The following is a 22,859-nucleotide window of genomic DNA, read 5'->3' as shown; positions in this document are numbered from 1 at the left end:
TTGCCTAATCTGGGAATACCTCTTCTCACCAAGCAGCTCACCTTTGGGTTCATCTTCCAGCTCCTCCTCCAGCTCTCTAGGAGAGAATTTCATCACATTGGACACAATGTGTGTTCCCACCAGTACAGTGCGCCCAAATGCCCGTTTTTCCACTACGAAGATGCTGAGGGGAGGATGAAGGTAGACCTGCTCCGGGAGCTCCTGCAGAAGAGCCACATGCAGTGTTTGTAGGAGCAAGGCCAATACTCACAGTGGCCCTGCGGCAACTGGGAGGTCTGACAGCACTTTTCAGCTCTGCCCTAAAACCAACAACTCGCTGGTGAAGGACCACAGCTAATGCAGCTGTCAGCAGGCAGTTTCACAAAGGTTTTGATCAACAGCTGAATCACCTGGCCCTGGGAGAGGGGAGCCACTGGCAGAGCACAGACCTGGGGGCAGCTCCCCTCCAGTACCCTTGCCCCACACAGACMGTCTGTGCATGGCAGCAGGCCATTCTCACTCACCACATCCATGTACTTGACCAGCTCGGTGAAGTTGGGATTCTCTTTGTAGGTCATGATAATTTCTGACTCCACTTTTTTCCCAGCACATTCGATGATCACCTGAGGCTGATCCACCTCGAACAAGTTCACTCGCTTCAGGTCCCGCAAGCCCCAGAACAGGATCTGAAGCACACAAAGCATCCCAGCCAGTCCAGATGGGCCAGGCATTTCATAGCCACACATCTCACACCCCTGCACAGCAGTGCCATGATGCCAACCTCCTCCAGCCCACTGCCAACCCACYCACCCCACTGGACATGGACCCTCAGAGAGGAACAAGGTGCCACCTCATGGCATCCTGACCACCCAAGATCTAAGCTCATACTGTGTGGAAAAACACAAGGGTTCTGACACTTTTAAACTACTAAAAAGGTTTCTCCCTCATGTCAAGCACCCTCTATATCTGGCATCTGCTCAGGCCTCAGGGGTGCATTTGAGCCCCAAGCCCAACTCCTCCCCAAGGCCAATTGGGGAGGGCCCTGCTGTCTGCACAGGCTGGGCTGTGCTGTGTGCTTCGGGCAGCTCAGCTCAGAGCCAGCATGACAGAAGGCAGTGCACCTCTATACGAAACTCCTTCAGCACTGGCCGGATGCCTTCAGGGATGATGAACCGTCCAGCACGAGGGTCTCCCAGGTAGCCAGGCTCCTTGGGCTCCACATCTTCAGGCACTGTTGGCTGAACAGATAGAGCCAGGACACACAAAGCCATGAAAGCTGTTTCTTCTCCATGCCATATTCCCCTCTCCCCTCACTTTGCGCATCCAGGCTCTGTCTCTGCATCCTCCTTTCAAGCGAAAACCAGATGTGGCTTTCAAAAGAGAATCCTCCACTTGGCCTCATACAACCACTGCCTTGCCTTGCACAGCTCTCCCAAGGAAGCTAGCAACAACATTTGACTTCCTAGAAGATTGTTACCTCCAAATAGCCACTGTAATCCAGCTCAATCAGCTCAAAAGCAGCAATGAGCTCCCCTGCGGCTTTGGTTCCTTTGTAGAAATCAAAGAACTGCAGGGCAGGTTTGCAGTACAGCTCATCAACCAGCTGCACCTGTGGGACAGCAAAGGCCTGGCCAAGGAACTCAGGAGAGCCCTGTCAGAAAGAAGAGAGCAGGTCAAAGCATCCCTGCATTATCTCACCACCTCAGAAAAATGACCACTGTTAATTCCACCTGCCTAGGGCAGCACAAGATCTCTCTTTACCCTTGCAGTCTTCTGCTTTTATTGCCTCTGTTCCATTCAGAGCCAGAAGCAGATGAGAGGCGCCTGCAGGATCTCTTCTTAACTCACAGTCGTCTCCGTACAGAACAGGGCAAATGGCCTGAGACCATGCACCAGAGAACTTCAAAGCTAGATCAGGTTGCTCAGGATCTTCTCTAGTCAAGGTCTGAATGTCTCCAAAGATGGAGATCCCACAACCTCTCTGGGCCAGGGGCCAACAGGGTGATAAATTGTTCCTTATATCAGGCTGGAATTTTTCTTGTTCCAGCTTGTGTCCATTGGCTGTCCTCCTGTCCCTATGCACCTCCAAGAAAAGTCCAACTTCCTCTTCTCTACACTTTCCCATCAGGTAGTTGCAGACAGCAAAAAGAAGTCCCCTTTGCCTCCTCTTCCCCAGGCTGAACAGACTCAGCTCCCTCAGGCTATTTTTGTACATCCAGTGCTCCAGCTCCTGACCATCTCAGCAGCCTCCACTGAACTCGCTCCTGTATGTCACTGTCTGGTTTTTACTGTTGGAGCCCAGACTGGACCCAGTAAAGCTGCCAAGCTACGTAGAGAGTGCAGTGTTACTTATGCCATTCCCCTGATGATAATAAACTCCAAATGAGTTTACAGCAACGTAAGCCTGCCAAGGAAGATGGCCAGGCAGCCAAGAGAKGTGCAGTGCTTCCTCAGAGGGTTCCTCAGATCTACTCAGCTCTCGCCAGGTCCTGACTCAGGCACAACTTTGACTCATTTTACACCCTATAGCCTCCAGCTTCATTCAAGCTCATAGCAAAAGTCTGTAGCAAATCTCACCCATGGTCTCCAGGACTCACCACCACCAGCTGACCAGGACTCCAGCTGAGCCACAGAAACTAGAGATGTGGCTCCTAAGTTCCTGCTCACTGAACCCATACAGAGCTCCTCTGCCTTCCCTGTTCTGGAAACAACAGCAGGAGGGAGGCATGGTCATACTTACAAATTTATTGTGGTTGAAGAGATTGACTATAACAACAGGGGTYTCTGTTTTCAACTCCTCTCTTTTCCCATCAATAACAAGTTGGTCAAACAAAAGCAGCTCATTCCACATCGGGCTCAGTGTCTCCTCCAACACCTGTAAATAGAGAGAGGAGGCCTGAGGTTAACATATCCAGTGGAAACAAATCCAGTTTGCTTTGTAAAGAAAGTGAGGTAGATCTCTCTCCCAACAGCCGCATGCAGCCTGTGTCTGGCAGAAGGGRACATGCAAGAGCACAAGAGGCACACTTGGGGCCAACTAGCACATGCCAAACAAACTTTGAGACCCTGTTCAATGATTTATATGCTTTGTCAAATGTTTCCTGAGTGTAACTACCCTGCTCCAGAGCACACAGATGCCTCTGTGCCTGGAGATGTGAAACTTCTCAGAGGACTGCCACGGCACGGGCTTTTGACATGGCAGTGTCAAAATGATGATTTGTCTCCAAGAGGTTACTAAGAAGTCTCACCCTTGTGGTCTGGCAATGAGTTGAAAATACCACTCTTGCAAATGGATCTGAAAGGCCATTGTCATCTGCAGGGAGGATTCCTCTAGCCTGATACAGATGGGCTCGGAGCTGGAAGTAGCTGAAGTCTGGTAAGAAAAAGAAAAAAAGAGGTCCACATTACCTGACCAGCCCTTCCTGCAGCTAGAAAATGCACAAATGATAGCATGGGCCAGCCAGGCGAGAGTGGGCATAACTTGCAAGAGATAGACACCACTCTTAGAGGCATTCACTGCAGTTCTCAGGCCAACATGTTTCAAAAGTTTTGGCCAAGCTTAGCAGGCTCCCCAAACATCCTCAGGAAGGACATGACATGAAGTGTGTGGTGACCTGCTGTGAGTATCTGCCATTGGGGAGCACCACYGCATCTCAGCAAATGCCCTGAAGTCTGGGGCAGACCTCATGCCCAAAGTCAGTTTGGCAGCACACTCAGCACCTACAAAGCTCACCTCCTGCCTGCTTCTCCAGCTGTGAGCTTGGTGAAACATCCTCACCAGAGCAAAATGGATGTGCCTGTCCCTGTCATGCCTTGGAAATGACATGGAGATGATCAACAGATCCTATCCCTCGGGCATGCACCTGGGGGCATGATCTCTCACCTCTCGGCTCTCCTGGTAGCTTTCAAGAAAGTGGAATTGGTGGAGTCTGCACTCACCGTCCCTGCTGAGCCGGCTGGGAGGAACATATGCTGAGAGCTGGGCTATCTCCTGTCCACTCTCTGAGAGATACTTGAACTCCTCAGGCAACTCTGCGGTGCAGTTCTTTGCATATTTAGTTATCCCAAGCCACATATAGATTTCCAGTTTGGCAAAGACCTCAGCAATGTGTGAGCCAGGGACCTGAAAATGCAGGAGGTTTAGCAGATTTTCCAGCCTGGCTAGGTCCTGTTCAGATCGCAAGGATCACCAGCAAGTGGCTGCAGAACACAGGAGGGAGCACTGCATTGGCAAAGAGCAACAGTAGCACAAGAGCTTTGTTTCCTTGCAAAGGCCAGGAAGGAATGCTGAAAGTGGGGAGAGAGAAGCAGCACGAAGCAAGCAGGAACATGTTAATTTCTTACAAACTCTACCTTCAAAAAGACAGTTTGGATCTTTGCACAGTCCTTGCCTTTCTCCTCTTCAACAACAGAGTAGAGAACATTCTGTGCAGGAATTCTTGCATATGCTATGCGCTTGTTATTGCTGAGCATCCAGATGAGAACATCGGGGAGGGTACACTGGGGCTGGAAGGCAGGAAAGGGAGGTATGTCACAGCAGAGGAAGAGCACATAGCCAGTCCTGCCTCCACTGACACTCGCAGTGAAAGTCTCCCCCACTTCATAGAGGACAGCTTGTTGCACAGCACTTTGGATATCCAGATGCAAATGATGGGGCCTAACATTGGACATGTACTTCTGCAAATCTCAGCTCTGCAATAGCTCCTGACAGGAGCTCCTGGAAAGATTTGTGATACTCCTTGTTTTTCATTAGAAAYGCCAGCAGGATGCACCCACTCCCATCCCGTTGGAATGGTCTCCCAGCCCTGGTGAGAATTGGACTTTTTACCCATACCTTTGACAGGAGCCCAACTGCTTATCCATTTTAAGGAAATGCATTAAATGTCATTCCAGCAATGTGAATGCCTAATGTAAAGCTGCAGCTTGGATTTGAAATGGGATTTGCAACGAAGAAGACACACAGATGGAAGCAATAGGGTTTTTTTTAATACTGATTTAAGTTCTCTTCCCCCTCTCAATTTCCCTGGCATTAGTGCATTGTACTTCTGCAAGGAGCCTCTAAGGCTGCCAGCACAGGCTGCACAGATGGTTTCCCACAAACAACACAACTTGTTCAGTACAAGAGAGCAGCTACTCTTCCAGAAAACAAGGAGGCAGCAGGGCAAGCTAGTGCCCTCTCAGCAGGCACACACCACAGATATGTGATGTGATCTAAGCACAAACTTGCAAATAATCACAAAAGATGCAAGTATTTTAATGGTATTGCAATCATTTCAGCAGTAGTTTCATGGGAGACAAAGTGTTTCAGTATACAAATAGCTGAAGCAATTTATTAGTTACCAAGCCAAGACTGCCATCCTCCAAGAAAAGACTAAAAGMGGCTAGTGTATGTGCAGGTTAGCCCTGAGCTCATGGCAGGGTAAGGCCAACCCCACAGAGGTGGCAATGTTCCCACCCGATTGCAGGGAACAAAATGGGAAGCAGTTCTTCTCCGTCTCTAGGATCAGCTGAAGCCAGGTCCATGCAGGTTGAAGCCAGAGGACAGCTTCTCCTCTTGACAGTGTGAGAAGCAGAGTCTTGTTTGTGCTAAAATCTACACTCACATACCTGAAGGCCATCGTCTTACAGCCATGCAAAGCACAGCCTTGATGACTCTGGCAGAACTCTTGCTCACAATGAYCTAATCTCTCTTAGTAAAAGACTTCTCCAAACTGCATCAACATCTGTCCACTTAACTCCAGTGAATGCTGCATTCAGTTTTATGCTAAATGAAAGCACTTATTTTTCAGCACTATTTAAAATAGAGCCAGTGAAACTTCAGACACAGAGAATCCCCATTACAGAAGACCTTATTTTAATGCAAGTTTGAATTTGCAGAACATGTCCAGCATCAGTCCCTGCTGGGAGTCCAGGCAGCACTGCCAAGGCTGTCTTCCCAGGCAGACTACCCACAGCCCCACTGAGGGCATGGCCATGGGCCAGACTGCCCTGGCAGAGAGGCAGGCACCGCCCAGGAGTCCTGGAGTTGATCCAGCTTTGCCTCCAACCCACCACTGAACCTCTCAGACTCCAGCTCTGTCATCAAATGTCTTGCCAGACTGAGAAACCCCATTCCTCATGAGAACCAGTACATGAAATACTTTAACTTCCAGCAGCTGGAACTTGGGGTTTTATGTAGCAAAAGATGTCATAGTAAATAAGGCCCAACTCAGGCTGGCAACAGCTCCAGCAGCCTGCCCAGCATCCCCTCTTTCCTATGTCCTTTCCCACTTGGGAGCAGGATACCTCAGGAGCAGTTGTACCTCTTTAGCCAAGAAGCGTAGCTTTGCCAGGATTCTCCTTGTCTCCTTAACCTTCTCCTTGATGTTGGTTCGAGTCAGGCGCCTCCTCACACGGAGCCCCTGCTTCGCATATAGGATCTGAACAGAGAGCACAGCTATCATGTGCCTGGCCATAACCCATGCATGCCATGCTCACACATCTCATGGGGCTGCCCTGGGAAGAGTTTGTACACTGACTCCATCAGGCCCTGACCTCCACCATGGTTCATTTGCTAGCTGCTGAGAATGAACTTTCATGAATCCAGAATGAGCCTTTTAGTGAAGGGTGCCAAGAATTGGAGACTCCTCTAACTTATTATCTCTGCTGATACTAGTCAGTAATGGAAGTCCATAAACTTCCATGTTATATGGAGCAGAAAGACATATAAGGAGTATTTCAGAAACTGGTGGTCTAAGGCTCCATATAGTGCCTGGGGGAAGCTTTGCACAAGGAGCTGAAGCCATCTGGGCCATAGAGGTGTGGAAATACGAAAATACTGGAACCTAGAGGATAAGCGCTGGGCTGTCATGTCCATTAATTGACAGAGTCTACATCTGAGAAGAGTTTTTGTGATGAACCAGAATTGATAATTCCAAAAGGAATTCAGAGTACAAACCCAGTATAGACTGACAGAAGAAAGAAAATGCAGAAAATCCCTCTCTTCCAGAGACGTCTCAGACTTAAAGCRGTTTCACCACAGTTGGGATGCTGATGAAGAAGGTGCCCTTGACAATCCTGCTCCATGTGCAAGAGGCAGACAAAAGGGACCCTGAACTCTATTTCTTGCTGCTATTATTGCATTTTGGTCAATCTTTCAAAGGTTTGTAACTTGATGGGAACCACAGCTGCAGGAACGCTCTGCCATGCTATGATGGAGGGTATGTAATGGGACTCTCTTGAGCTTGTTGGCCTTATTTGCAGGATTATGGGTTCCTAGATGCTGCCCTCTCTGGGGGCAGGCAGGTGGATGACCTTTGCAGATCCACTGAATGGGACCACCARCCTATGGGCAGAGTCCCCAGGAAACTGGGTCTCAGAGAGCTCCTCCAAAACTGCCTGGAAGAGTAGCCTGCACTGACAGGCCTCCAGCAGCCATGGGCAACAACCCACATGCACTCAGTCATACATGCCCCAGGGAAGAGAAAGGACAGCCTCAGGGCAAGCATTTGTGTAAAACTGGAGGAAGATCTGGCCTATCTCTGCTTCTGCTCCTTGTGCTGGAAGCTGTATTACTCTGAACAGAGCAGGGAGATGCTACAGTAAAATCCTATGACTGACACTGTGGATCTTAGCTCTAAGTTTCCCGCTTACCATCAATTACAGCTCATCTTCCAACCCCATTCCCCAAAGCAGGGATCACACTACCTCCCCATCACCAACACATTTCACAGCTTACGATGTTCCGCATGATGTATTTTGTCCGACATCTGTCAAGGTTATTTGGATGTGCCATGGYTTTTCTCTCTGCATTGAGTGAATGTTGCCTGTAATGAGAAAAACAGCTCAGACCTGCACCCTGCAAAAAGAGCAGAGCTCTGTGATCAGGAAGTCATGGTGACCGAAACAGAAGTCTCAGCTTCCTCTCTTGCCTATGTGTTTTTAGAGAGTGAAGAAAAAGTCCTAACACTTAGGCGAACACCCAGTTCAGGAACATCATGAGACTGCCTTCTGTTCCCCTCTGTGCTTCCCAGGACTGTGGTCTCCCATCTGAGTTTGCAGAGATACAGAGTTTTCCCTAAGGCATCTTGGCTTCCTGCTGCTCATCCTCCTTAAGAGRATGAGAGAGGGCAGGCTGTGCGCAGCCCAGGCAGGACATGACACAACCTCCTAAATTCAGTATAAGAAAACTTAGGAAATCAGGAACATACTAACCTGCATCCAGCTACAAATTCCTCCAGCACCTCTTGGAGTCTTTCTTCTGCTTTAGCCTTTGGCCTTCTCATGAGCTTCTCCACATCATCTAGTCCTTGCTCCTGTGGGGAAAGCACAGGTTTCAGAGATCTTGCACCTGGCCGCAGGGTTAGAATGAAATATAGCAAAAACACATATGCCCCGGGTGGCTTGTGCCATTCTGCAGAGCTGAGGCCCATGAGATCTCTGAAGGCTGATGCTCTGCTGCCAGTCTCTGGAGTTTGGGGACAGTATTAACACTGGTTGTAACAGCACTTTGTTTTTTAGTCCTTGAACAGTCACTGAAGCACACTGGCAACCTCTCCTTTCAGATTTATAAACCCAAACAGGACAGATGAGATCTCAGATGACAGCCCAAGGCTGAGATTCTATTTGCAGCAGCATCCCCAGTGAACACACAGCACAGGACTGGCAGCAGAGGAGCTTTTAGTCACAGATCTTGAGTCACTCGTGCCTCTGGAAGGCACTGCCAGGCCCAGTGGCTCCACAGTCCCTTCCAGACATATCTAAAGGGCAAACTGTAGATGGGACTGAGCCCTGTGAGAGATGCTGACTCCTGTGGGAGGCAAGGATGCCTTTGGCCAGCATCTCACAGAGCAACCACACATGCTGTGAGAAAAGCCAGCATGACAGGAAGTGCTGTGTCCCAGGGAGCTGCCCCATGCACACCCCACAAACACTACCAGACGCTCTGCCAGCTTGACAATCCAGTTGGAACTGCAGAGTCTCCAGGTGTGATCTTCCCAGTAGCTCCATACATACACGCAGGGTTTCTCATGCACCATGGGCAGGCAGCTGTACGACCTAAGGACAGCAGGTATGGGAGGTTATGGCTGCTGTTTGCGGGCAGCACAGCTGGTTTAGCACATGCCATGTCACAACACAGCATGTGCAAGCTCAGCCCAGAGAGCAACAGTCAGACTCTGACCTTCCTGCAGAGAATCACCAATTTCAGGCCCTGTACCATGGACATGTTTTCAAGATGGTGGATCTGCCTTTTGCCATTCCAAACTAGTACACAGAATTTCTGGCAGGAGCAGCGTGTACTCAGATGAATGAGGACGGTGGGAGTGTGGGATGCTGCTGCGGTTCCCTGCTGCTGTGAGACTGAGCAGTAGGAGTACGCACAGCTGAGGGCTCACAACACGAATTCCAAGATATATTGCCAGGCCTGTGGAACAAGGCAGGCGGCATTCCCAGAACAAACATCTCATGGGAAGAACTTGCACATGTGCCTCATCAGCCTAGCATGGGACAACAAGCACCAGAGYATTCCTATTCTTCCTCCTCACTGGTATCGAGCCCCTGGGATGCAGCTTGTTAATCAGGAAAAGGATTTCCACCACCAATGGGACACAATTCCCAGAATCCTGTCCCTGGCCACCTGCAGACACAATGCAGACACCCTACGGCCCATGGCAAGCTGCAGTATTGTAGAGAGGACAAACATCTACACGGCACTCAGATTACTGAGCAGTCCACTAATAATATCTGGAATAATAAACCTGGGAAGCCTTCAGGACCAGGCTATGCAAGACAGAATGAAGAAGACTCACCTATCATACTCCATAGGCTCTGGTTTCTGGCTCATTGTCACTGACTTGTTTTGTGCTGCTGAAGTTGGGGCCAGGACTTCAACATCCAGTTCACTGTCYGAACTGGGGTCCAGCAATGGCTGCTTTTCTTCTCTCCCTTCTTTCTTCCCTCCTTTTCTAGGTACTTTGGTCACAAYCTCTTCAGCTTTACCATAGTTTCCTTGAAGATAAGCATTAAATAATGGACAGATAAGCAGAATCAGTGTTAAACAACAAACAATGAGTTTGCTACAGCTTGCAAAATCAGAGAGCAATCACCCTGCCAGGAGAAGCATGTAGGCATGCACTACTCTTGCTATTAGCAGTTTGGCAGCATCTAATGAACATACCATTGCATGGACAACCAGAAAGTCTGAGARGGAGACAGGAAATCACAAAGAAGTTCTTCTACAGGCCTGCAAGTTCCACTAGCTCCACCGAGTGCTTGTCAACTTCCATCTACCTTCCACTGAAATCAGCAGCAGGCACTCGGGGAGATTTCTCAGCTTCAAGCATCTTCCTTCCCTCCAGCTCAGAAGGTGGAGGCTTAAACCTGCTCTCCTGCCATTGTTTCCCCATCATCCACTGGCACAGCTCCTCAGCACCACATGCCTACCTCACATACTTCAGCTTCCTCTCTGTTTCCTTCTCTTGTCCCTCTACCAAAACCCTTCCACCTCTTCTCACTACCACGCCTCAGGAGAGCCTTGACCCAGACTTCCCAGAGAGGGAGTTCATACAAATACTGCAAATCTTCAATCCCAGAGGAAAGTGTTTAGACTTTTAAGGTAATTAAAACCCTATACTCACCTCCAGGCCTCATCTCACCTCCTTCCAGGGCTACTAAGACACAAGCTGTTCAAGGGTTGACAGCTTAGGAAACAGTGCTGACCTGGGCTGGTTCAGGGACATTTGCTCTGTTTTCCTGAACACAGGGCACTGGGGAATACGCACCTATGGAGACCTCGAAGCTGACAGGCTTGGAGCTGAGAGAGGAGTCCATCATCGTGGCTTCAAAGAAGGCAGCAAAGAGGAGGAATTCCTCCTTCCTCCCCAGCGCATTCTGAGCAAGGAGAGAGAGCTCAGCCCAACAGCCCCAGCACCATGGCAAGACACTGCCTCAGCAGAGCTTCAGAGAGCACCAGGCCACAGCTGGTGCTTGTAAGTCTGCTGAGGGCCTTGTCTGGGCTGCCAGGGCTGTCTGCAGACACAGTCAGGGGTCACTGCTGCTGTGCCAGGCGTAGGGCAGGGGTCTGCAGCAGGGGCCTTCTCAGAGATCTGGGAGGCTGGTATGGAGTCATGGCTCTGGCTGACACTGTGATATCAAGTTGCATGAAGCCACTGAACAGGTTTATAAAGAGATAGCTACAGTACCAACATGCTTAGCTCTTGCTCACCTGCCTTTCCTGGGCCTGGTGGAGACCCAGAGCTAGCTAGMAGCTCACTGGCTCCCAGGGAGGAAAAGCCCTTCACTGGCTCCCAGGGAGCAAAGGCTGTGTCCTGGGGATAGCACCCACACAAGCAACCTTTCTTGCGGCAGAAGGGTGACTTATGTGGGATGCTTCAGTCTTGCTTGKGGATGCAGTTTTGGGGCTGCAGTCGTGGCTTGGGCCCTTGCAGAGGCTCAGAGAGCACTAGACGGCCCAGCAATGGGCAGGTAGGGTTTTCTCCAGCACTGGCACACTAGCAAGTGAGCCCACTGCCTCTCCACTACAAGGCCTGAGTGTGCCATAGGTAGGCGTGGGTCTGGCCACGTCAATACAGGGGACTCACCTCGGGGAGCGGATGCAGCTCCTCCACCTCCACAGTGACCTCCCCAGGCTGCTCAGTCTCCTGAGAGCCCCTAGCCTCCTCATCTCCCTGCAGCTGGCTCAGCTCTTTGGCTTTCTCCTTGGATTTTTTACTTTTCTTCTTCAGCTTCAGTTTGCTCAGGGCRCCTTTGGTCTTGTCCGCAAGCCTCCCCTCTGCCACACTGGGGCTGCTGAAGATCTCCACTGTGATGGCCACGAGGATGCGACCACGATAGAAGATCCCCTCGCCCATGCCCTCATTCAGGTCCTTGTGGATGTCCCGTAGTGTTGAGTTCTGGGGGGAGCCATACAGGTTCACCCAGGCTGGGCCAAACGTGGGATTAAAGCCTGCAGTGACAGGGTCAGAGTCTAATTTCACCACAAGGCACTACTGCAGAAAGATCCCTTCCCCCAAGACAAAGGAACACAAATGTGAGCATGCTCTGGCCGGACACACTCCTGCTCTCCACCTCCAGGATGGCTTAAACAGAGGGTGCGCAGCACAGGGACAGCTATATTGCCCTGCCCTGGGGGAGTAACCATGCCAGTCCTCACCATTCCTGCCTGGGTCTGAGATCTGCTGCAAGTCAATGTAGTGTGTGGCAAGGGCCACATCACCAACATTGGCATCATCCAACACCTGGACTTTTATTTTCTTGGCAAGAGGTGGGAACATCTCAATGAAGCTGATCTGCTCATTCCATTCAGGCTCAGTGGTGTTGCTCTCCACAGATGTTTCCCCCTGGAAAAGAGGAGGTGTGAAAATCGCACAGCTCTAATCAGCAGCAGGAGCAAAGGATGCCTCAGAGCCTCTCTGGGAATGGCATATCCCCCTGCCCTGCCTGTGGATGGTGCTGGGCAGGCTCTGGAGGCAGCTGGGTCCCTGCTCATGTTCCCAGCTATTGCTCTCTGCACTTCGTCAAGGGAAGCTGTCCCGAGGTCCTGGCCATGCTCCACACAGCAGAGGGGAACACTGGAAACAAGCAGACAGCTCTGCCAGACTCAGAGAAGTGCAGGCTCTCCCAGGGAGCCCCAGGCCAAACAGGTTACCGAGAGACTGAGCAACAGCAGCTGGCTAGGCCAATCATTTCTTGTATTAATGTATATCACAGCACCAGAAACCTCAGCCTTAGGAACAAGAGTATGGCCATTAGTTAAAGTAAACTCTCCCAAAGGTGTCCGGCTGAGCTCAGCTCATCATGCGGGACATCTGCTCTAGGATTTATTTGACCCTTTCCCTGTGTTTAGTTATGAGATCTCTGCCTGCACAGCCAGCAGCTCAGCCAGTTGTGGTACTATTGCTGGTGGCTGTGCCAGATGGCTGTACCCTGTGTAGCTCCTTGCAGAGACAGAGTCCAATAAAAAGCTTCTCATTCAGACACCAGTTATCTATGGCCACACAGCTCAGGTTGCTCCCAAACACATTGCAGGGCTCAGGCTTTTYCAGTCTATCTCCAGCAGGATTGCTGCATCCAACAGGGCCTCTCAGCAGTGTCAGCTCTGTGCTCGYTGATACACAGTCACAGGAGGATGGGCCAGCCCTGCACAGCCCTCCAGCAGACTCACCTGCTGCCCACAGAAYGAGACCTGCACGTATGGGTCTATAAAGACCTTTTTCTCCCCTATGATCTTGGAGAAACCACCCATGATGCCTGCGCTCATGCTGGGCAGGCCTTCAGCACGGTACAGCTTGATGCAGACCCTGGCCCAGGGTCGCTCTGCAGGGACTCTCTTAGGCAGCAGCAGGTTCCTAAAAGACAAATTTATGTTCTGGCTGTTTGTTGGGGCACAGGAAACATGGTACTGGGAAATAAAATACCTCAGTTGGCAGGAAGTTTGGATCCTGCCCAACAAAAGGTCTGTTTCCCTGGATCTTCCAACAGGAAAGGGGGAAAATGGGCAAAAAAAAAGTAAAAAGAGAAGAGAGACATGACTGTTTTCCCAAGGTCYATACACAACCCCAATGCACCCACCTTTCAATGTCCTCATCTTGGCTGCTGGAGGAGGTGGGAAGGGAGCCCACAACATCCCCACGTGCAGTGACGGAGATGTTGCACTTCACAAAGCCTTTCACACCTGCCCGGGTGTCCGTGGGGTCACTGATAACAGCCCATTTCTGGAAAAATCTGTGATCTGAGAGGGAAAGGAAGGGGTTCCCAACAGGAAGACCCGGATTACCATTTTACACTCCAGTTATGGGTTCGCAAACATTTCTCGAACCCTGTCCCCGAATGTTATCTCACCAGACCCCAGATAAACCAGGAGGAGCTGCAAGTGCCAGGCCTCACACAAGCTAAGGGTTTTCAAGACAGCAGACCCAGCAAAGTCTGGAAGAAACATCAGCCTCAGATGAACCTGGGGATGGGGAGCAGGTGCCCAATGCAATCGATCATACCTGGCTGGCTGTACACTGTCACAACATCCATTTTGAATGTTCCTATGCATGTTCCCAGGAACGGTATCTTCTTTGAGTGAAAAACCTGCAGACAGCACATATGCCCTTGAGCACCAACAGATATGCGCAGTCAGGTGACATGTCCAGACATCCTTAAGGAGGACAGGATTGCTAAGAAATGCCCAGTCCAACCCACAGCTCCAACAGCTGCTGCAAGCTCCTCTTGCACATTGACCCATTTGAATTAGCACATGGCCAARCCTCAACCTTGGTCAAACCTCAGTCCTGGTCAACTGTTCCCACAAAGCCCACCTACCCGTAGTCATAGACTAAAACCAAGCCAAGGCAAATTCTTGCTGTGCAACTAAGTCAGTTCTCCCAGACCCTGATAAGCCAACACCCACAGAGGATCTGCTTTCCCACAGGGACTGCTTACTCCCATATTCTAACAGTACTGGTAGAGCCACACTTCCTATCGGGCCAGCCTCTCTCCCATAACTGTGGGAGAGACACATTTTTGTCTGAGAACTCAGCAGCCACAAAACACATTCAGTGCTTGCCAGGCACCTGCCAGCAAAAGAGATCTGCAGCCCTTCACAGGGAGAGCACCAGAGACCATATGGTAGAAGAGGTACTCGCTGGGTTTAACTATCTTCAGAAAAGTCTTGGAGAAGCCCTCTGCACTTTGGACTGGAGAGTTTTTGAAGGTTACTCTTCCCTGCCTACCTGCAAGGGCATTTCTTCAAGCGCAAATCACTGCTGAGCTCCCCCTTGCTCCCACCACACCAGTCATTTGCCTTTGTCCCACACAAGTGGGAGACTCCTGGGCAAGGAGCAGCGTGGTGTCACTCCTAAAACTCACAGGTAGCAAGGTAACAGGCAAGAAACTGCCCCAGAGGTTCCCCTTCAATTGCTAGAAGCCAAGAAAACAGCATAGTTGCATTCAGTGGGGTAAAATTGCAGGCATGATAATAAGGAAAGATAATTCCCTGGGCATATCTAAAAACAGGCCCAGCATCAGCTCTTCACAGGACACACACCTGCTGCCCTGCTACCCTGTGATGGCACAGAGTGAGACCGTTTTTTGGGGATGCCATAGGCTTTGCATCTGGCTGATGAGCAATCAGGTAGAAAGGCAGCATTGCCTAGCAGCTGGCTCAGAATAGGGCCTGGGTCTGGTTCCTGCTCCACCGTGACCTCACACCATGGCTGAGGTCCCTTGGTCTCCCCGTGGGCCAGATGTCTCAGAGTGCAAAATCTGCTTAGCACTGGTACCCTTGCTCTGCYCAGTGCTCCCAACACATTCATGAAGAAGCAGTGGTCTGCACTGCTTACCCAAGGAAGGACAAACAGGAGGTCATGCTTACCGAAATCTCTATGAGTCTATGGAATAAAACTTCCCTTGGCTCATGGAATTCAAACARAAAGTACTGAAAGAGAAAAGAGAGAAATGGCTGAGCTCAGGCTCCTGACATGGCCTTCACAGGAAAGCAGCTGTGTCTGAAGCATCTACCACAAAGCTGGCTCCTGTCCACCCGGGACATAGGCACAGCAAGGACTGAGCATCTGACTGCAACATGTACCTCGTTGTAGAAGGGGCAGTTTGTAGACTTCTGCGTTGCCGTTTGTCTTTTCTCTTCTCCAACCTTCACTACCACAAAGGGGTTAATGTTCACCCCCACCAGCTTCTGCGCTTCAATGATATTAATCCCAACCTGGGGAAATGTAGCAGAAAACCCTCAGCTTACCAGTCTCCTCATTTTCAGTTGCCTCTTGAGCTTGTGCGATCAATGTCAATACAAGGGAAGTTTCCACTGCTGCCATCCTACAGCCAAGCCAAAAAGGCAGAGGACACTCGTCCCAGCAGGGTGGGATGTTCAGGGTAGGTGAGGGCAGAGCTTTGGAAGCTACTACAGCCAGGGCCAAACCAAACTGGTATTTGAGATATTTGTTTCTTTTGGAAACAAAAAGTGCTTTGTTTAACCAAAAATCTTCTATCTGAACACAGTAAGCAGCATTTTTGGCACTGACAAGACAAACAAGGAGATGAAATGCTAAATTCCCAACATCTTTGACGAGCATCTCTCCTTCCCCACCAGCAGCTCAGTCCTTGCTCAGTTCCCAGTACCAAGGGGACATGAACCCACTGCTTCCACATGGTGAGGTGCACAGAGAGCATCTCAGAGAAGATACTCTCTGTGTATTCTGTCAATATTTCTCTTTGAATCCTAGTTAGATGGACACTGCTGAAAGAACTGGAGTCTAGCTGTCTCATTTCCCGTGATTAGTTACAAAGACCTGCAAGAAATGTTCTCACACTTGCTCTCAATATAATCAATTAGATGGTCATTAAGGGGAAGAAAAATAACTTTAAGAAAAAGATCATAGGAAATTTAACTCCCTACAAAAGCTTCCTGCTTGGTGGGTAGGACCCAACCCTGAAAAGCAGGAGACTCTGATTTAAGTTCACGTTTTCACAGAATCAGAGAAGAATTTGAAGCAACATATCCAGGCTGAGAGATCTGGCCGTGATCAAGGCAAAAGATGTGATGAACTCCATTTCCAAACTTCACAGTAGTTTCAAATAAGCCTGGTGTCAGAGCATCACCCAGACCCATGACCCCATTCCAGCCTCCTAGGATCTCTGCAAAAGCCCTTACAGCAGCCCCTCACCCCATGTCTGGCCCAGCAGCAGTGACCCCCAGCTGTGACCACACAGGCGAGCCCAGGCAAGGCAGCTGGCAGATTCCCAAGCAGCAGCTGTGCCCTGGTGCTCTCTGAAGCTCTGTTTTGCCATGGCACCTGGGGCCATCAAGCTGATTCCCTTCTCCTGGACATCCATATCCAAATCTATGGCCCAATACAAATTCTGCCCTGGGCTGGCTGATTTTGGAGTCTATGCTCGCTGATGCAGCTCGTTCAGGGAAATCTCACACCTCGTCTAGGGAGACAACACAAAGCAAAAAGACATCTTCATGCTAGAGGTCTTGCCAGGGTATGTGGCAATTGGAGAAGCCTAGGCCAGCAGCAGGATGCCAAGGGACCAGCTGCGGGGCCAGAGGCAGCTGTGTGGATGTGCACCGGCACTGCAGTACCTGGAAGCTCTGCGGGGCTGGAGTGGCAAACAGGTCCCATCTGGAGCAAAGCCTGGAGCGGCTGCACAGAAAAACAACGTGGGTGAGTGCGTCCCTTCATCTGCATGGGTTGGAGAGAGTCTCCACCACGGGAAACAATTGCAAAACCTAAAAATCATGATTCCATGACCCAGAAACAAGAAACCCCCAACACTCCCTGTATGAGACCATCAGAGTTTGAAGGTTTCTGATATTTTGCATAACACTAAGAGACACCTGGAAATCACCCTAGGAGCTGGTGCTTCCCACCACAGGGCCAAAGCAGAGGCAAAARAGAGAAGAGCACAGGAGTGTTACCTTTTCACAGGGCTGAAGACAATGCCAGAGACCTCCATCTCAGAAACATCATAGAAATCGCCTTCCTCCTCCTCCTCTTCCTCATCGGTCTCCAGGCCTTTCACCAGCTTCCTGCCCAGTGCAGCAGCCTTCCTGTCCAGCTCACTAGCTCTCTGCCCCTCAGCTGCCCTGTAAACCCCCCTGCCAAGTCACTCACCACATTGCCAGCCCCAAGGAGTGGGTTGTGCATTCTCCCATATCCCACCGTTGCCCAGGAGGGTTAGCTGGTAAATTCAAGTAGTTACTTACTCTGGCTCCTCAAATCCAGGATTGCGGATTATTAATTCTGAACTGTAAGAAACCAGATGTTTTACTGAAAACCAAGCATGTCACAGCTGTTCCCTGAAGTAACAGCTCAACAGCCACAGCTATGCTCCTGCTTGGCTCTTGACAATGACAAAGATATTCTCCTAAGCAATGTTTATCCACTGCCCACCCTGCGGGCCCTCTACCTTGCTTCTGGGAACTTTAGAAATGATGCTGATGGAACCTTGTTACTGCCTGTATTCTTGTCTGCTCAGACATGCACATCTCCCATGGCTTTGGGAACATCTGGCATCACCTGTGTGCAGGGTGCCTAGGGCTGGGACAGCCCAAAGCTGTGCTCTCCACAGCTTTACAACAAAGTCTTGCTCCTGTCAGCCAGAAAGGCTGCAGAAGTGCCCATGAGTCTGAGGGCACTCCTGGGATGCAAAAGGTTTTGCAGTTGCAGGGGGCTGTTGCAGTTGCAGGCTCTTTGTGAAGACAAGGCATTTTATTTCCAAGAGCTCCTGGAGCTATCACTACCAGAGAGCAGAAATGCATCAGCCTGGCCAAAGGTGGAAAGTAAACGAGGCTAGACTGCATCCCAAAGGGTTCTGATTGCCACTGTCAAAGGCAGTCATACAAATTTCTTTTCCCGGGATTTCTGTACCTATCTTTCATCTGATAAACAAAGTCAGCTTCAAYCCAGGTTCCAGCTGAGCCATCCGGGGGCTGGTAACGCAAATCCAGCTCAATATAGATCTAAAAACAAAAAACAAAACTGCCTGAGAACTCAGGAGCCACAAAATACCTATATAAATATCAAAGAAAAGGGGAAGAGAAGGAAGGAAGGAAGGAAAAAAACAAGTGAGATGTTGGTGGAGAGAAGTCAAAGGCAGGGGGCCAAGAGGAACCTATTTATACCAGGCTCTCCTTGACTGCCTCCATCAACAGAATGGTATTAACCAAACTCTATTCCACTCCCTACAGCCTCCCAAATTCAGGGATCCACTGAAGAAAAGCTGAACGCATGTTTCCAAATCTAAAATACACTACAGAGAGGGCCCTGAAAGCCCACTGGGCAATTTTGCTTAGGAAAGCGGGAAAAGCCYTGCACCACGGCAAATTAACATGTAGGTGTGTGGAGTGCTCTCTCCGCAGGAGATACAAGGCAGCTGGAAAACCATCCCCAGGCACATCAGTTCATTTTAAAAGAAAGACCACAGTGGCTATAAGTAACACTTACAGTCTGTGTCACAAGAGACACTGAGAGATTTAACTTCCCCTTAGGATAGCTGGAGAAGCATGGGATGTGTTAGGCATCAGCACAGCAAGCGTGGCACTGAAAATAGACAGGTACGGGGTGGGATAGAATTACAGTCCTGGCATGTTTCAGGATAACTCACTTGTGGAGGCAAAGATCGAGGTCAAGGCCAGACACTTTGTTCTGGAGTCATACCCAAGGGTCTTGCAAGAAAATAGGCCTTTTCACAAGTGTTTCTTACTTCCAGCCCATCACTGTGCAGAGGGCAGCTCTCGCCTCCCCACAGCAATGAAGGAGGGAGAGACCGAGGAATATGCTTTAGGGATGCTACAGATGTGCAGAGAGAGGCCTCTGCAGGCCTGCGTTACATGTCCAGCATGACAGAGAGATACTTCTGCACTTCCCTCAGGGACCTGGTGCTTCAGAGCTCTTACAATCTTTCCATTTCAAGCAATTTGAATTTCCTAAGGTATCATACCTGGATTTATTTGTCTGTTTGGAATTAATCAGAAGCAAAACTTCTGCTTCCAGCTCGAGATCTGTGCCCAGGAAGAGAAATGCAGATCCTTATTGTTGGGTGAGAATTTGGGCCTTTGGATCTCCTAAGGGCTTACACATACTGGGAAAGAAAAGACAGTGAAAGGAAGAGAAATAGAAAGGGGTGCCCTTCACTGAATGTCTCCCCAGGAGACATTCCTGCTCCTCCTCCTAGGAGGCCACACTGACCTAGGAGCAGCTTGGTCTGCAGGTGACCAGATCAATCCCAAACTTACAAGAACACATGGTAATCTTCCAGCAGAGGCTAAAATGAGCGCCATGGAGGAGGCTACCCATCGGTGGCCTGAAGGGGACATTCTGGCTGGGTTCCCAGTTCAATCCCTAGAAAAAATGTGTTTCTAGGAGGACAACTACAGCCCAGGGAAATAGAAATATAGCAGCTGGGGGATGCAGCAGGGGAGGCTGGACAGAGGCAGAAGCTTGGGAGAAAAATGGGTCTGAAACCCCTTTGACCTATCATGAGGAAAAAAAGGGTGCAAATAATTCAAGTCCCAAATGTGCCAGAAAAGAACAGGACTTGGAATAACAGGAATGGGGCTTGTTCTCGGTTTGCCTTACAAAACTAAAGGAGCTGTAATCGCAAGGAGACGTGATCTCACTGCTCAGAAGACACGTGCATGAACACAGCTCATTCAGCTGTACTGTCAGGTGGACAGGTTGAAGGGGGAGGGGCAGTGGCATTACGTTAGCCCTTGCAAGCCCTCCTGTGATACACACACCAACTCCATCTCATTCAAAAGGCCTGGAGAGACCATGTAGGGGKTCATCACAGCTGACCATCTTCCTCTATCTGACATTAGTAAGCAGGAAGCATGGCATGGAGGGTTTGGTGGACTCTGGGGTCACTGCAACATTCCTAGAGCCTTCTGGGGTATCAGCCACAGCCTGAACTGGACAGACTGAAATAGCCTCTTTCTCTTGGCAAAATGCCTCTTCCCAGTTGAGCTGAAGGGTAGGGTCTTAGCTCCCCTTGGGCACTTGCCCAGTCCTGCCTGCATGTTCCTGTGCACAACAGCCCTTGTGTGGCCCAGCTAGGGAGATGACCCAGTCAAAAGTTAACCTGACAAAAATAAAAGCAGTTGGCTGGACTTGCTTATCAGCATGAGTTCTGGTGTTGGCACAAGGGAAGAGATGGCCAGGAACAAAGGGATGGGCAACAGGGCAGCTCTGACCTAATAGCTGGTTAAGTGATGCTAGCTTGGTCCTGTCAAATCACCACCAGTGTGACAGCTGCCAAAGAGCCAGTCTAGTTCCTGCCACTTTGCCAGCATGAACATTCAGGCAGCAAGCTGCATCTGGCTGAAAATCACCCTGGAAATGCTTCTCTTTCACCTAGACCTGTGCTTTGATCCAGGCAGCTCCATGAGCACTGCTGGTGTCTAAGGAAAGCCATGCCTGCGCACCTGGTGGCCATTCATCCCGGGCTCACATTCTGGTGGCCATGGAGCTGCATCCCACGCATCACCGAGGGGTGAGTCAGGCTGCCCATGGAAAGGGCAAACAAGGGGCACAGCACATCGCAGGGCRGCCACAGCATTGGGTGCTGCCTGTCTCTGCCTCACCCTCCCTCTGGCCCTGCCTGCTGCCCTGGCACTGAGCCCATGTTTGTCCAGCTCTCACTGAACCATGCCTGCACATTAAACCGGCAGGAAACAGCTCATTTTTGGTCGAGTTCATTTTCCACCAGCACAAAGAGCCTAGTGAGCACAAGCAGCCAGGCAGGAGGGGAGCAGGGACTGCGGAGCAGAGGGGGCACACCCACCCACACTGCCACAGACTGCAGCTCAGGAGCCATCATTAAACATTCAGGTTAACACTGAGGTTTAACCCAAAACCTCTCTGGGAGTTYCTGAGACATTCTGTCACCTTCAGCCTCGAACTGTCAGCTCTCTGCTGCTTTGCATCCCATGAAAGCCTCTGCCAAGGACCACCGACATTTGCACAGTGTGGGAAGTAGATGAAATATCAAGTTCTACATTCATTACCCAGCTCCAGAGAGGTTTTACTGGGCCTCTCTCTCCCCATCTGGGCCCTCATCAGGTCTCCCAGGGTCCCCAGCCCATCTCAAGCGCTTTGGGACATTCCTAGAGCTACTCCATCCCTGCAGCTGTGCCCCGCAGAGCCAGAGCCTGTACAAATCCCACAGCAGCCCAGGTTCAAAGCAGTGCTCTGGACTTCCTTTAGCCCCAAATCCACCTGGAACCCTTCAGCCAAGGTTTCCTGCCAAGCCTTTCTGAATGGCCAGGACTCCCAGGGATTTACACCCAGTCAATGTGAGATGSCGAGCAGTGCTCATCCCCCAGCTCCCTGCAGAGGACTTACACCAGTGACGCTGTGGTTCCTGTCTACCAGGGCCTCTCGGAGGATCAGCCTTCCAGATGTCATCAAATGCTGAAGACTGAGAACGAGGGTACCAAGAAGCCTACAACAAAACCATGGGCTGTAGCAATATAATACACAGCATCAGAGCCTATCCCACAGAGGGACAGAGCGTCAGGATCTTCACTCTCCTAACTCACACCCCCTCCAAACCACGGAGACAGTTTATCCTGCCAGCAGTGAACTGCCACAGCACTTTCCATAGGAGGTCTGAGACCCAAAGTACCCAAGACCCTCTGTGGACTGCAACAGGCCATGCCAAAGCAAGCTCCACCCCAATCATGCATAGGTAGCTGCTTGCAACAGAGCTGCTAAAAGCAATTCTGCTAAATCCGTCTGTGATTCAAGGAAGGCTCGTGCAGTTCCCGTCCCACTGACTGCAAAGGAGCTCTCTCCCTCWGCAGAGCTGGGCTTTGTAGGAGCAAATCCATGCTTGGCTACCCCAAGCCAGAAGAGCTGCAGTGACTATTCCCAGGCAAACTGTTAGGATGGAGCAGAGGCACCACAGAAGTAAATATATAAACAGGAAATAAATACATAACCACAGGGCTGTCYGCAGCAAGTCAGGCCGAAATCTATCCAGCCCAAAGGGGCTTCTCCCTGGGGAAGGATCATCCCAGCTCCCTGCAAGCAGCAGTAAGGTGTGGGTGTGACATTCAACCGCTCCTAACCCTATCTTGGATTATTCTTGCTTGGAGTCTCTTTGTATTTTGGCCTCCAGCTCTCAGTGGCAACTGTACTGGMAGCTGAACTAAGCCCAGCGCAAAGCAGAACTTCTGGTGTCAGCTGGAAACTGTGGACTGAGCATTTCACATCCCACCTGGGATGCAAACGAGGAAGAACTATCCCTAGTCACCCCCATTTTAGCTGTTAGCTGCTGACCACATATTCTCTCAGGTCTACCTCCTTTCTGAAATGCAGGGTCTGTTTGATCCCCTTCCCCTGAGGAAGGAGTTTCTCTGTTCATCCTCCCCC

General features: G+C 50.3%; 1 protein-coding gene across 2 annotated transcripts in view; it reads right to left on the bottom strand.

The window, feature by feature from the left end:
* Positions 1-22,859, bottom strand: part of LOC146597162 (fer-1-like protein 4) — a 44,343-nt gene that overhangs the window by 18,865 nt on the left and 2,619 nt on the right. Inside the window, exons 4-29 of one of the 2 annotated variants that reach the window (XM_085302680.1) lie at positions 21,828-21,927; positions 18,354-18,445; positions 17,690-17,731; positions 17,402-17,581; positions 17,066-17,126; positions 15,554-15,685; positions 15,338-15,400; positions 13,971-14,055; positions 13,549-13,708; positions 13,142-13,325; positions 12,131-12,317; positions 11,559-11,923; positions 10,740-10,848; positions 9,768-9,966; positions 8,895-9,015; positions 8,173-8,273; positions 7,697-7,784; positions 6,282-6,398; positions 4,333-4,485; positions 3,919-4,102; positions 3,228-3,352; positions 2,720-2,854; positions 1,457-1,630; positions 1,101-1,217; positions 504-665; positions 42-201 (exon numbers count right to left, since the gene is read on the bottom strand). In XM_085302680.1, coding sequence (XP_085158806.1) covers positions 42-201; positions 504-665; positions 1,101-1,217; positions 1,457-1,630; positions 2,720-2,854; positions 3,228-3,352; positions 3,919-4,102; positions 4,333-4,485; positions 6,282-6,398; positions 7,697-7,784; positions 8,173-8,273; positions 8,895-9,015; positions 9,768-9,966; positions 10,740-10,848; positions 11,559-11,923; positions 12,131-12,317; positions 13,142-13,325; positions 13,549-13,708; positions 13,971-14,055; positions 15,338-15,400; positions 15,554-15,685; positions 17,066-17,126; positions 17,402-17,581; positions 17,690-17,731; positions 18,354-18,445; positions 21,828-21,927 — 3,596 coding nt within the window. The remainder of the gene's footprint in view (positions 1-41; positions 202-503; positions 666-1,100; positions 1,218-1,456; positions 1,631-2,719; positions 2,855-3,227; positions 3,353-3,918; positions 4,103-4,332; positions 4,486-6,281; positions 6,399-7,696; positions 7,785-8,172; positions 8,274-8,894; positions 9,016-9,767; positions 9,967-10,739; positions 10,849-11,558; positions 11,924-12,130; positions 12,318-13,141; positions 13,326-13,548; positions 13,709-13,970; positions 14,056-15,337; positions 15,401-15,553; positions 15,686-17,065; positions 17,127-17,401; positions 17,582-17,689; positions 17,732-18,353; positions 18,446-21,827; positions 21,928-22,859) is intronic. The other variant, XM_085302681.1, reaches the window with a different exon arrangement.

Source organism: Rhea americana, unplaced genomic scaffold (genome assembly GCF_003343005.1).
Source record: "Rhea americana isolate MKP2758 unplaced genomic scaffold, rheAme1 scaffold_190, whole genome shotgun sequence".
Taxonomy (NCBI): Eukaryota; Metazoa; Chordata; class Aves; order Rheiformes; family Rheidae; genus Rhea; species Rhea americana.
Note: the sequence above shows the minus strand (reverse complement) of the source record. Positions and strands in the feature narration are given on the sequence as shown.